Source organism: Apium graveolens, chromosome 1 (assembly GCF_009905375.1).
Source record: "Apium graveolens cultivar Ventura chromosome 1, ASM990537v1, whole genome shotgun sequence".
Classification (NCBI taxonomy): Eukaryota; Viridiplantae; Streptophyta; class Magnoliopsida; order Apiales; family Apiaceae; genus Apium; species Apium graveolens.
In genome coordinates this window covers 166,562,557-166,576,113 of record NC_133647.1, presented here as the reverse complement: position 1 = coordinate 166,576,113, position 13,557 = coordinate 166,562,557, and the positions used below count along the sequence as shown (strand labels likewise).

At 35.1% G+C, this 13,557-nt stretch overlaps 1 protein-coding gene across 1 annotated transcript; it reads right to left on the bottom strand.

Moving 5' to 3' along the window:
- Positions 1–3,037: 3,037 nt before the first annotated feature.
- Positions 3,038–4,953, bottom strand: LOC141670041 (peptidyl-prolyl cis-trans isomerase CYP19-3). The gene is made up of 2 exons (XM_074476135.1): positions 4,821–4,953; positions 3,038–3,798 (listed from the first exon to the last, which is right to left on the bottom strand). Exon 2 carries the CDS (start codon positions 3,789–3,791, stop codon positions 3,267–3,269), a length of 525 nt encoding a protein of 174 aa, XP_074332236.1. The 5' UTR covers positions 3,792–3,798; positions 4,821–4,953; the 3' UTR covers positions 3,038–3,266.
- Between the last annotated feature and the right edge of the window lie 8,604 nt (positions 4,954–13,557).

The following is a 13,557-nucleotide window of genomic DNA, read 5'->3' as shown; positions in this document are numbered from 1 at the left end:
GATCATCAACTTTTTCAAAATCCACCAAGACATTGTTGGTTTGATTTGCCCTGCTGACTGCTGTAGTTGAACCTTCATTTTGATTAGATGTTGATTGCAGCATTAACAAATTCGACAAGCTGCTTGTATTGATCTTTTTACACAATCGAAATCCTACAATTATCATTTACACAAGTATTGAGGACTTGTCAATGCTTTAGCAGTGACATGAAATGGAACACATTACATGGGAGTACTTCTATTCGCAATCACACAGACTACTGGAGGAGCCAAACAAGACAATCCTCCAGTTGGTGACAATGGTCTATTACTTGCCAATTTCTAGTATTATTGGCCACTGCAATACTAGTGTGGAAAAACATATTTGTGTATGCGCAATTAATATATAATAGATTTAAGAGTAATTGGCAGTTTGAAACCCATTTTTATTTTCATTTTTGCGATTTGAGCCTACATTATTTTCTCTATCAACATGCACCCCATAAAATTTAATTTCGTTTTTATTTGCACCCCAATTACGACTTTCCATCCAAAATAACCGTTAACTTTAATGGAAGCGGGGGCATTTCAGTAAATTATTAATTAAGAATCCTATTATCGAGTTTAATTTTTATTTTAGCGGATATGAATCGACATATTAAAGATTCGATCATGGATTCGATCCGATAAAAAAAATCTAATTACAAATGGAGCGAATATTTAATAGGCCCGTCCATATTCGCTAAAATAAAAAATTAAACTCGATTCTAGGATTCTTATTTCGAAATGAGTTTGATTTTCGGGCATTTTTCATGAAATTTGATATTACAAATAGTTTTTGCTTGTTATTTGCAAATGGGGCTGAGCATTCGGTCGGTTCGGTCCAAAACCGGACCAAACCGAATACACCGAAAAACTGAATTATCATCTTTTCTTGGATCGAACTGGACCGAAATTTTATTATGGACCGGATCGAACCGAACCCAAATAATTCGATTTGGTCCGGTTTTGGACCAAACGGACCGAATATTTTTTAAAAAAGAAAATTTTATTAAAAATTTCAAACCAAAAAATATGAAATCTAAAATATAATTAAAGTAAGGTGATATGTAGAGTTCTAAGAGTGTACGAGTATAATTAAAAATAAAAACTATGATTATAATTGTTAGATATATGTAAATATATAATATAAAATTATAGTATTTATGATTTGGTCTATTCGGTCCGGACCGAAATATATTTTAAAAGAATCGGACCAAAACGAATTTTATTTCAGTCTATTTGGTTCGGACTGAATAGAATGAATTTCTGAAAAATCAGGACCGAACTGAAGTAGTACGGTTCGGTTTTTCGGTTTTCGGTTCGATTTGCTCAGCCCTATTTACAATCGATTCATGTATTTATTTGTTGGTTTGGACCGAGAAATCTAAGGATCCGGCGATTTGTTCTTAGAAGCCATAAATTTTCGATTTTACCCCTGATATAAAAGTTAAAAACGGTCCAGGGGTACCAAACAAAGCGAAATTCAAAGTTGAAGGTGCAACTTGCAAGGAAACATAATATATAGACCCGAATTAAAAAAACACCCAAAGAAATGGGTTACAAAGTAAATTAGTAATTTACTGAAATGCCCCTGATTCCGTTAAAGTTAACGGTCAACTTGGATGGAAAGTCGTCAATGGAGGTGCAAATAGAAGCGAAATTAATTTTATGGGGTGTAAGTTGACAAAAAAAATAATATAGATCCAAATCACAAAAATGAAAATAAAAGTGGGTGACAAACTGCTAATTACTCTGGATTTAAATAAGTTTAAATAAATATCTAAGATTTTTAGAATAAATGTGGTGAAATATGTGTGGTGTGGGAGATGCTAGAACTAGAACCAAACCAAAACTAGAGAAATGCAGCTTTTGAAATGCAGTTTTCTGTGTGTTCAGTATTTATTCGGGACTGTTTTATATGTTTTTTTTTGTCCAATTTCAATTTTACTTCGATTTCCACTCAACTCTATCAAGTACTGAATATGTTTAACACCACATTCTTAACACCACATTCGTAGAAGTACTTTGGTTGACACATATTTACGATTATTTGAAATATCTGGGAAGTGATAACAGACAAAATTATTTGGTTTGATAAAATATAACTATTACAAATGATTGGAAACTCCAAATACCTGTGCAAATTAGAAAGTCCCTTACCCATCCCTACCTAGGTTAGTTGCACTTCTTTAGTCAAATATGAAAAACAAAAACAATCCATATATTATTAATAAATATATTTACCAATAAAATATGTTTCTTTATTAAAGTAGGTGTTAATAATTTTTTTATGTTTATTTTTAATTCCATGTAATAATATTTTATATTTAAAAATTTAGTTGGGATAAGAATTTACAATTAAAAATAGTAATATTGAAATCTAATTTTTAATTATTATTTTAACTCAATTTTATTTTAGAATTTATAATGCACAATTATAATTTATTCAATATAAAAGATAGCAATTATTTAAATTCACGTGTTATAATGTCAATACTTATGTTTGTTAAGACATTAATAAAAAAATAAATCAGAATGATAGTGTGTGTATAATTATTTTTCTTTTGAATTTACATATTAAAAAAATTAATGATAAACACCAAGATAGTTATAATAAGTAAAATATAATAATTAAAGTATAAAATTTGTTATGAAAAAAATGAAACTAGTAAATCAAATGAATACACTGACTATTGCTAACCAAACAAGTTTATAAAACTATTTATATAAACGGGAAGTATAAATTCCTATATAAATAAGTTCCTAGTTTAACCAAACAAGCACTTAGGCTATAAATTGCAGGGACTTGCTATAAATTTCTTAACAATTAAGAATTAACAGTCAGATACGAATTAACAGGCAGATACTCAGATCCCTCTATTAGACTAGAAGCTGCGGACCAGAGTCGAAACATATGCTAAAAATAAGTTTATTTTGCGTTTCAGTTCAAGATAAGTCAATGTGCAAGTACATGCAAATGAACTAATATTTAAACTAAATATATGACACAGCAACATAAATAAGTAAAAAATGAAACTGAAAATCCACAAAGGATAAGACAGAGAATTCGCAGTTTACATCATTTGTTTAGAAAGATCCTGATAAAAGATCCTGATATAGTGTCTTCTTGCCTCCTGAATTATTCTTGTGATAGAAAGCTTTATACTATTAGCTAATATAAATTTCCAAATGATAATTCATATGTAATAATATGAAACCTAATCTGTTACCCGACATTTCAATGGTTAATTCTCTTTTATCTGACCACAATCTTCGATCACAACAGGTGATGAAGTCTGACCACCGTCTGATCCAACTTTTTCCATGTCCTTGACCACAGTTAAACCTTCTACAACTTTTCCAAAAACAACATGCCTTCCATCTAGCCATGGTGTCTCCTCTGTACAGATAAAGAATTGTGACCCATTGGTATTTTTTCCTGAATTGGCCATTGAAAGAATACCAGGCCCAGTATGCTTCAGCTTAAAGTTTTCATCTTCAAACTTTGCTCCATAGATAGATTCACCACCTGTCCCATTACCCCTTGTAAAATCTCCTCCCTGACACATGAATCCAGGGATGATTCGGTGAAAGCTTGATCCTTTGTAGTGCAAGTATTTCCCTGAAATTCCCATACCTTTCTCCCCAGTACAGAGTGCACGGAAGTTTTCAGCAGTTTTTGGGGTCACATCTGCAAAGAGTTCCATCACAACTCGTCCAGCTTTCATCTTTCCAATCAATATGTCAAAGAAAACCTTAGGGTTGGCCATCTTTTACCTGTTATTGTAAAAACACCAAATTTACAAATGGACAGGTTTCACTATTGCAAGAAAAGACACTGACGAAGCCAAATTATCAAAATATAAAAACCTGACTAAATGATGATTTACGTAAAACCATAATCAGCAATAAAGTGGCTCACAACTTACTTTAGATCATTTAATGAAAACTCATAATAGAAAAACAAGTTTCAATGTAAAACCATAATCAGCAATAAAAACTCATAAAAAGAACACATAAAACTCATAAACAAGTTTCGATTGAAGGACTTAAAAAAGGAAAATAAGGACACATCTGTCATCTGTGTACAAACACTTTCTCATTTGGTCTGAAATAGATCGGCAGCTTGTCTCCAGAAACGACTCAAACTGTATTTACAATTTCTTTCAACTCTTCTGGTAATACAATGTGTATATTGCGTGATGCAATATTATTTGCACTATAGAAAAATCCGGTAACAACCATGTAAGTTATTTACAACTAGTCTCTTGAGCAGGAAACAAGACAATTACACAACAATACATTGACAGAGACTCAAATACACAACTCTAAACACCGCCACTATAAACAATCAACTTCCTCAAAAACAACTTCCAAAAACGACACACGCATATCTACCTTATAATTAGAGCATATACAAGCAGATTCTCACAATATCAATAATCAAGCACAATACATATATACTTATACGGAAGCTATTAATCACGATACTAACCAATAAACAAATAAACAAATTTGGTTTAAAATTTTAACAAAAGCATAATACATAAATCCAAGAACAACCCAACAAGCTAAAAATCCTTAAATTAGTAACCCCAATACAAACAATACATACATATAGCACAATATTAATCCCCGGCTTTCGAAAAGTTTGATAATTTCATTAAAACCTACAATAAGAACTGTGTTTAAGTATATAGTCTATACACACACATTTAGCTTGAGATAAAGTCATGACAAGTAGTAGAAAATCAAGAAAATTAAAGAACTTTGTGAAAAAGGGGTTTTGAGAATTATACCTTTTGAAGCAAGTTTTGAGCTTTGGTGTGGCTGAGTGGTGTCCTAATTTTAGGGTTTTAGCTGTAACGATTGTGTGTATATATAGAGTTGGGATAGAAGGATAAAGGGTTTAGGCGCATCTTTGTGAATTGCTGTTTGGTCCTCATTCTTTTAATGTTTTTCAAATATGGTAACTAATGTTATAATTTTACATTTTACAAACCGACCAAATATTTGGAGTCTTTGCTCTTTTGTAAAATAAAAGTGACAAAGTGTTTGAGATTAGTTATCAAACTCATGGATTAGAATATTTTCTAAAAATTTGGTGACATTTTAATACTTATATACTACTATTTAAAGAGAATGGATTTTAAATATATATATATATATATATATATATATATATATATAGATGCCCGCAAGGGTTGGCTCAGTTGGTTAAAGAGAGGAAAACTAATATCTTGGTCACAGGTTCGAATCCCACGGGAGGAGAATTTATGATTATGCCTCCTGAGCCAGAGCCTGTCGCTTAAATGCGGTTTACCTTGGTTCACGTGGTTTGCAGGCTATTACATGAACCCGTAGGGTTTATCCAGTGCGCACCCGAAGGGTAGCGGCTGCGGGTTACCTACGATAAATATATATATATATATATATATATATATATATATATATATATATAGAGTTATTTATAAGGTTGGGGAAGTAACTTAATGGCAGCATAATTCTAATATTGTGAATTGGTCAACTTTCGATTCCTCGCTTCTCCGTTTTTAAATTTTTTTTTTTGAAGAAATAAAAAAATCTCTAATTTTCTAATTTAGAACAATGCAAGCAGCAAATAATGTTCTTGATCCAAAATAGCAAGCACACGAGAGCATTCAAAATTTGATGAAGCAACAAATTCTTGACAACCGAGCATTCATCAACACCATTAGAGTCCGATAAAAGACATTCGGAAAAGATACCTATGAAAGTTACATTTGCTAGACATAAGAAATGATGGAAAATTAGATATACGAGTTTTCTTCCTCTGCACAAGCTTATGAATTCACTGAGTAATTATTTCTGTCTCTTATTATTTAGCAAATAACCCCAGGTCCTGGAATATCAAATAAACAAACCGAAAGGAAATCGCCTGAAACCAACAAAACCATATCAACACAACCAACCGCACTAAAGAAAAAACTAAAGGAGCTGATGCCGAAATACAAACCAGCAGAAGAGAAACTATAACACAGTGGTTTCCATTTGTAACGCTATAACTTGACTGGAAACAAGTGAAAACAGTTTCCATCTCTAATGCTTGAATCTGACTGGAAACAAGTGAAAATATATGTAGGCATGACAGGCAATACGAACCACATCAAACACTAGTTACCTTTACATAAGAGTACATTAATATTGTTAGGGCTTTCTACAATTCTCTAAACAATTAACAGTCCATCCCTCCCCTTCATCAGAGTAGAATCTGATAATCAGAGCTGAAGCCGAAATCTACACTAATAATCAATTATATTCTTGTTTAATTGAAGATAGCAAAACGCATAAGAGAATAAAACTTAAGTATATGATATGGAAAGATTGATATTAATAACATTATAACTGATAATCCACAAAGGATAGATATAAAAAATTCGTAATTTACAACAACTAATAATTTGTTTCATAAGATCCTGGCCATATAACTTACCTTGTGCAATATTCTTTATTTCTTGTTCTACAAAGCTTCATACTTCATACCTGATATAAAAATTTCAAATGACCATTCATATGTAACATCACATCTAATCTGTGGCTAAGAACTTCAGTTGTTAGTTCTCTGTTATCTGACAACAATCTTCAATTACAACAGTTGAAGAAGTCTGACCACAGCCTGATTGTTACGACCAGCATTTTATGTAATATTATTTGTGAATTTGGTATAATATTAAGTCAAATGAAAATATATTCAATGATTGTACGTTTGTGTGAGTGAAAATTTCTGCATTATAAATTTGCTTTGGGTAGTATATGATTTTTCAAAGCAAGAGTTTATTTAATTTCTTTATTTTTGATTTATAAGGAATATTCTAAGCTTTGGAAAAATCTTCTTTTAAAAGGCATTTTGTTCACAAATTTTGAAAATGATTTTATAAAGTCTCTAAAAATACAAGTTAATTTATGGTATAAATTTTATAATTTTTGAACTTGTATTTTATTTTATAAAAATAAATCATTATAAATTTTAGTTGTCATATTTACCAAATTACATGAATAACCTTGCATGCAAACTCTCTTCTATTTAATCAAAGGGCAAAGAAGACATTCTCAACCCCACTAACTCACATTTTGCTAACCAATTTACCCCTTTACCCTTGCATGCAAATCTACCTAACTATATTGGAGGGTTACTCTTGTAAAATCTCAAACCCACTCACATTATAGTCAAATCAATGCATAAAAATAAGTCCAAGAAGTGATCATCACCTCACTTCACCCCACCACTTCACTCTCTTCTCCCTCCCTCCTCCCTCACCTCTCGGTTTTTCCCCTCCCCTCTCGGCAACCACCAAAACCGAGCCCCATCCCCTTCTTTCTTCAACTCTCACTCAAACAATCATCTTATATCCAAGTAATTTTACTCCCTATATGTTATTCTTATATATATTTCAAAAGTTTAGAGTGAAAAACCTATGTTTTGACCTTGCATGGTGATGTTTTTGTTAAACTCAAAGTGAACCTCCTTGATTCTTGTGAATTTAAGGCTTTCACCATGAGATATAGTATCATAGGGTCAAGAATGGCTAGACATAAGAGTGTTACACTTATGAAATGTTGTTCTTACCCTAATCCATTCGGCCATGACTTGATAGGAGCCGAATGGATGGTGTTTTGTTGCCTTGTTATATTTTTGTGTATTTTGTGATGATAACGTGAATTTTATAGTAAAAGCTTGATAAAACCCTTTTGCATGCTAGTTGATCATTTAGTTGTAATCCATGTTAGGCTTGCATGTTGAATTATGATAAAAATTTATTTGGAAATCATGTTGCTTTGGCTTGAAAGATCCGAAAGCATGCATGCATGTAAATCACTTTTGATTTTTTTGGAAGTTTTGATCATTTAGATTCATGTTGTTAGTGAGCCTTAATTTCAGTAGGAATAATGTATTAATATTGATTTATACTTCTTATTGCATGGTAATAATTCGTGGTTATCTATTATAAAAAAAATATATCTTGTTGCTTCAAGAGCATAAAGGTTTGTGATTTGTAAAGAGTAGTCTCTTTTGTTTTGCCATAGTTGCACCTTAGGTAAGGATGATCTCACCAAGGTTATTTTGAGAAAAAGGGAGTTAGTTCAGTAGAATACCATGTATAAGTCTTTGTTTAAGTTTTGAGTTGTTGTTAGATAGGTTTGTCAAGTCAAAGACTTGGAAAATGAGAGTTATAGTTTCTGCAGAAAAATCAGTTTAGTACCCTGAGGTTTAGAGTGAGTTTTGACCATGTCATTGATGTGCACTTTGAGGCCCAAGCTACCAGAAGTTAGTATGGGGAGTATATAATAGGTTTTAGGAGTTGGTTGGAGGTTTGCATGTCATTTGGTTAGGTGCACAAGTAGAATAACAAAATCTGTCCAGCAGGGGACAGTTTTGTTGCAACTTAGAAATAGGGAGATTTGGCCATGTCATGGGTAGGCCCTCATTAGGCCCAATTGGGCCTTAGTTAGAGGGTATGTCAGAGAAGTTTTTCCAACCATAGTTCATAGGATATGAGCTAGAACCATGTGTCACAAGTTAATTCAAGTCAGGGCATTTTCTGCCCAGAAAAACATGGGAACCTTGGACTTTTAGCTTAGGCCCAAGAAGGCCCAAGCCAGGCCTTTGAGCCACATCAAGCTTGTGAGATGCCCTTAGGTCAGGAGAGTCTTGTGTAAAAATTTTGAAGAAAAACTTGTTGTTTAAGAGTGTCTAATGCACTCAAGAAACCTTAGTTACCATTCTGAAATTTGCACCAGTGAGCACTTTCACTTATCACATAGCTTTAGAACACTTAGAAGTGAGTATTAGGTCGACCACCATAGTTTTAAGATAGTATAAGGTCAGTAGAACAAAAGGCACAAGTGAGGGTCAATAGGTTTTGGATAATTTAGGAAAGGCACATTGAGTTAGGAAGCCCAAATTTGAAGACTTTGTTTAGTTAGTGACCAAGTGACTTAAGTGGTGAGTCGAGATCATCCAAGCCTAGTGTGGCATTATGGTGTATATGATGTTATTTGGTATTAATATACGATATGTGATTATGTGGCTACGTGTGTACATTTGAAAATATAATGGTGGATATGAATTAAGTACGTATAGGCCTAAGTGCCATCCATGTTTAATTTCGGGTTGTAAATAGGTTAAGATGGTAAGAATATATTATAATGAGGATTATTATTATTTATGTAGGATCTCGAGACGAGGGAAAACTTGCCATAAAAGTCGAGTGAAGCTCCAGTTGTTGCTCCTACCAGTCAGACCAGACCAGTCTATCTCAAGGCAAGTGATTCAACTTGACCTTCGTATTTACTGTAAACAGTTCATATATCGATGCAATTATCCTGAGTCATTTTGATATATTTAAATCAAGCGTATCTTTTGTTTATCTTTGAGTTACATAGAGATGCCATGAACCCTCGAGTACGTATTGCAAGTAGTTCAAAAGTCTTTCATGATAGTTTAATGCCATGATAAAATGAAGAGTTGATATATTTCTTGATTGATCCTCTTGATTAACATGTTGATGTTTCCTATGCATTGATATCTCATCCTGATACTTGAACCCCTATAGAACCTTACTTTGAATTCTGATAGTCAGATACTTCCCAGCTTGATTCCTCATTAATTGATACCCTCTTTCTTATCCTAAAGCTTGAAAATTCTGATATACCCTGAGCTAAAAATCATTCTTCATACCTTAACACCCTTAATATTCATGAAGCTTACATTCTTAATGATCCAGCACTTGAACCTTGATGAGAAACCATTACTTTGAGCCCAAATTGGCATTACCCTTCATATTATCCATTAGCCTCACTAAATCCTCTTGTCCAATCTTTGATATATGAAAACCATTCAATTACTTGAATATAGAATAGTTTTGTGAATCATGGCTCTGCTATTCAGTACCTTGTTTCCCGTGTTTCGAGTTGATCTATAATTCCTTAATAAAAATATTTACTGTTAAAAGAGATTTTGTTACAATTCGGCATCAGCTTTTGAAATAAATAAAATGTGGATTTTCAGTCCCAAAGGGGGATAAATGTTTTCTTGAATGGTGGATCTGGACTGAGACGCGAGTCCTTTCCACACTTATATTAGGCTTAAAAGTTGCCTAGGGATTCCCAATAATGTTTTAGAACCCAGCGAGGTTCGGGATTACTTCGCGGCTGATCATCGGCTGTAATCCGTAGCGTCATAAAATGATTTTGATTAAGAATGATTTTAAAATTTGTTTTGATGCAAGCAAAACGATGCCCACTCACATAAGTTTTATCTCTCGTTATCATTGATTATGTCTTTCCATTGTCATTCCTAAAGGTATATCTCGATTTATGTTTTGTGTTGTACTGTTAGCACTTGTTGAGCTTTTGGCTCACTTCTTACTTTACCCTGATATTACAGCTAGCAGCTATGGTTAGATTCAAGCAGACTGCCCGTAAGACCTGTGATGCTGATGCTTATGTTCGAGCTCAGGTAGAATAAGTAATAATAGCTGTGAGGATTCGGTATTTGTAATCAGATGTAATAGCTGGTAGTGATGGGCTGTTCCAAACCCTAAACTGTAAGATCTTGGATTGGTTGTGTATCCTTCATTAAAATGATGTAATAACTATAATTATTTCGCTATTTAAGTTGGGGGTGTGACAGGTTTTGGTATCAGAGCTACGGTTTAGAGTCCCTGGACAGCCCAAATAGGTTATAGAATTTGTGTGTAGGTTATAGATATTATGCGAGAGAGTAGGTTAAGTAAATTATTATTAATACTCCTCTTATTGGTTGTCAGCAAAGGGCGCATTCCTCATCATCCTCTGGGTCGGACGACACTATTGCTTTCTCCGTGTATGCTGAGTTGAGGCGCGAGTTCGACATGCTTCAGGGCAAGTACGGCCGACTGATAGACCGACTGAAGAACGTGTATCCGGACAGCCGAAACTACGAAGGGAAGCCAAGGAGCAGATGACTGCGAGACTTGAGACCTTGGTTCAGTACGTCAACACTAAGCTTGAGGAGATGCCAGCGCACCGGGACCGTACCAGCCAGTATGTCATTCAGATGGTGGCGGATGAGCTCTAGAGCATTGTGAAGACGCTTCGAGAGGAAAAGACTACCAAGCCCCGTTCAGATGGAGTGGAGCCTTAGTTCTTTCCATTTACCTTTCATGTTGTTGTACTATCAGACTCTATGGAATCCCCAGTTGTTTCCGTCTTTCCTTTAAATAAGCCTGTTATTCCTAGAATCAGACTATGTCCCAATCCTATGTACTGTGACCTTTAAAATTTCAATAATTATGTGCTATTGTTCCATTTGCTCTCAACTGTTATTTTATGTTTTTATCATCATATCTGCTTAATTTGGAAACTTGACCCCATATGTAAATGAGAATGCCATGCGATACCCTCGAATCATTTTATCATTCATATCTGTTTTGACACAACTCTTATTTCAGGATCATGCCTCCCAAAAAGAAGAACCCAACAACCACCTTCACCACAGACCCAAATATTCTTCGACTACTGGAAACCTTGCAACAGCAAACCAATGCTATAGCTCAACAACAACTAACTCTTCAACAACGAATTGAAAACCAAGATAACCGTGAGCCACACCAACCACCTGAACCCCCAGTACCACCTAGACAAATTGTCACTTTCAAAGCTTTTCAGAATGTGAATCCACCTGTATTTCATGATACCACTGATCCAGTGATAGTAAACACATGGATCAAGGAGATGGAAAGGGCTTTTGAGTTGGTACAGTTAGGAGATGATCAGAAGACGCCGTATGTCACTTACTTCTTGAAGGGAGAAGTCATCTATTGGTGGGAATCAGTAAAAGCTATGGAAGTCACTCAGCAGGTTTCTTGGGAGAGATTTAAAAAGTTATTTCTGGACAAGTATTACCCTAAGTACATGCAGAATCAGATGGAGCTAAAATTTCTTGAGTTGAAGCAAGGGAACATGACTGTATTGGAGTATGAGAAGAAGTTCACTGAGTTGTCAAGGTTTGTGACAAAGTATACCAGCACTGAGGAGGAAAAAGCAAAGAAATTTCAGCAAGGATTGGAGCCTTGGATCAGAGATAGGGTGGCTATGTTTGAGCTTGAAACTTATGCGGGAGTAGTACAGAAAGCTGCTCTGATTGAGAATAATGGGATGCAGTCAAGGAAAGAGAGGGATAACAAGAAGAGGAAGGTTCCATTTTATGGAGAAAAGTCTGAAGCTGGAAGTTCGCAAGATCGGAATGTAAAGAGGATTGGTTTCCAGAAGGGCGGAAATTATCAAAGGAAGGGAAATTTGGGCAAAAGGCAAGAATCAAAAGGGAACAATCAGGCAAGCCAAGGGCAAGTTGGAGAAAACAGGTTCCAGAGACCAGAATGCAAGCACTGTGGAAGAAGGCACCCCGGAGTATGCAATAAGCTGAGTATGACCTGTTATAGGTGTAATCAGAAGGGACATTTGGCAAACGAGTGCAAGATGCCGAAGCCAGAAGTTACGTGCTACAAGTGTGGGAAGACTGGACACATGGCTAGGGAGTGTAAGGCGACAGGACCAGTCAAAGCTCTGATGAACGTGGCAAGTACCAGTGCAAGCGTACCAGCTGAGGTATTGGCATTACCTCCACCACCCGCACCAACCCCGCAAGCAACAGCAAGGACATTTGATCTAAAGATGAAAGATGCTGTTCAGAATTCTGAGGTGATAGCAGGTACACTTTTACTCAATAATGTCAAAGCTAAAGTATTGATTGATTCGGGAGCAACAAGATCTTTCATATCAGAATCTTTTGTTGATAAGCTCCAATGTGATAAAACGGTTATGAGTGAGGTAGTAAATGTGGTAATTGCGAACCAAGAGAAGATTCCTGTGAATCAATTTTGTCCAAAATGTGAGATTGATATTTCGGGATATAAGTTCTCAGCCGACTTGATACTCTTCAAGCTGGGAGAGTTTGATATAATTTTAGGAATGGATTGGTTAGGAGAGAATAGCGCTCAGATAAATTGTAAGACCAAGAGAGTGTATTTAAAGACGAAGAGTGGAGAGAAGGTAGTATTTAAGGGGCAGAGGCAAGAGCAACTATTTCTTACAATTATTCAGGCTAAGAAGTTACTTAGAAAAGGTTGTGAGTCGTTCCTAGCATATGTAGTGGATTCAGAGAGAGGCAGCCCCAGCATGGAAGATATTCCTGTAGTTAATGAGTTCCCCGATGTGTTTCCCGACGAACTACCAGGCTTACCACCAGATCGACAAATTGAGTTCGAGATCAACCTTGCTCCAGGCACGGAACCAGTTTCAAAGGCTCCGTATAGGATGGCACCAGCAGAAATGAAAGAGTTGGCGAGCCAGCTACAAGAATTATTGGATAAGGGAGTGATACGACCAAGTACGTCGCCATGGGGAGCACCTGTTCTCTTTGTGAAGAAGAAAGATGGGAGTATGCGTCTATGCATAGATTACCGGGAGTTGAATAAAGTAACGATCAAGAACCGCTACCTGCTACCAAGGATATAT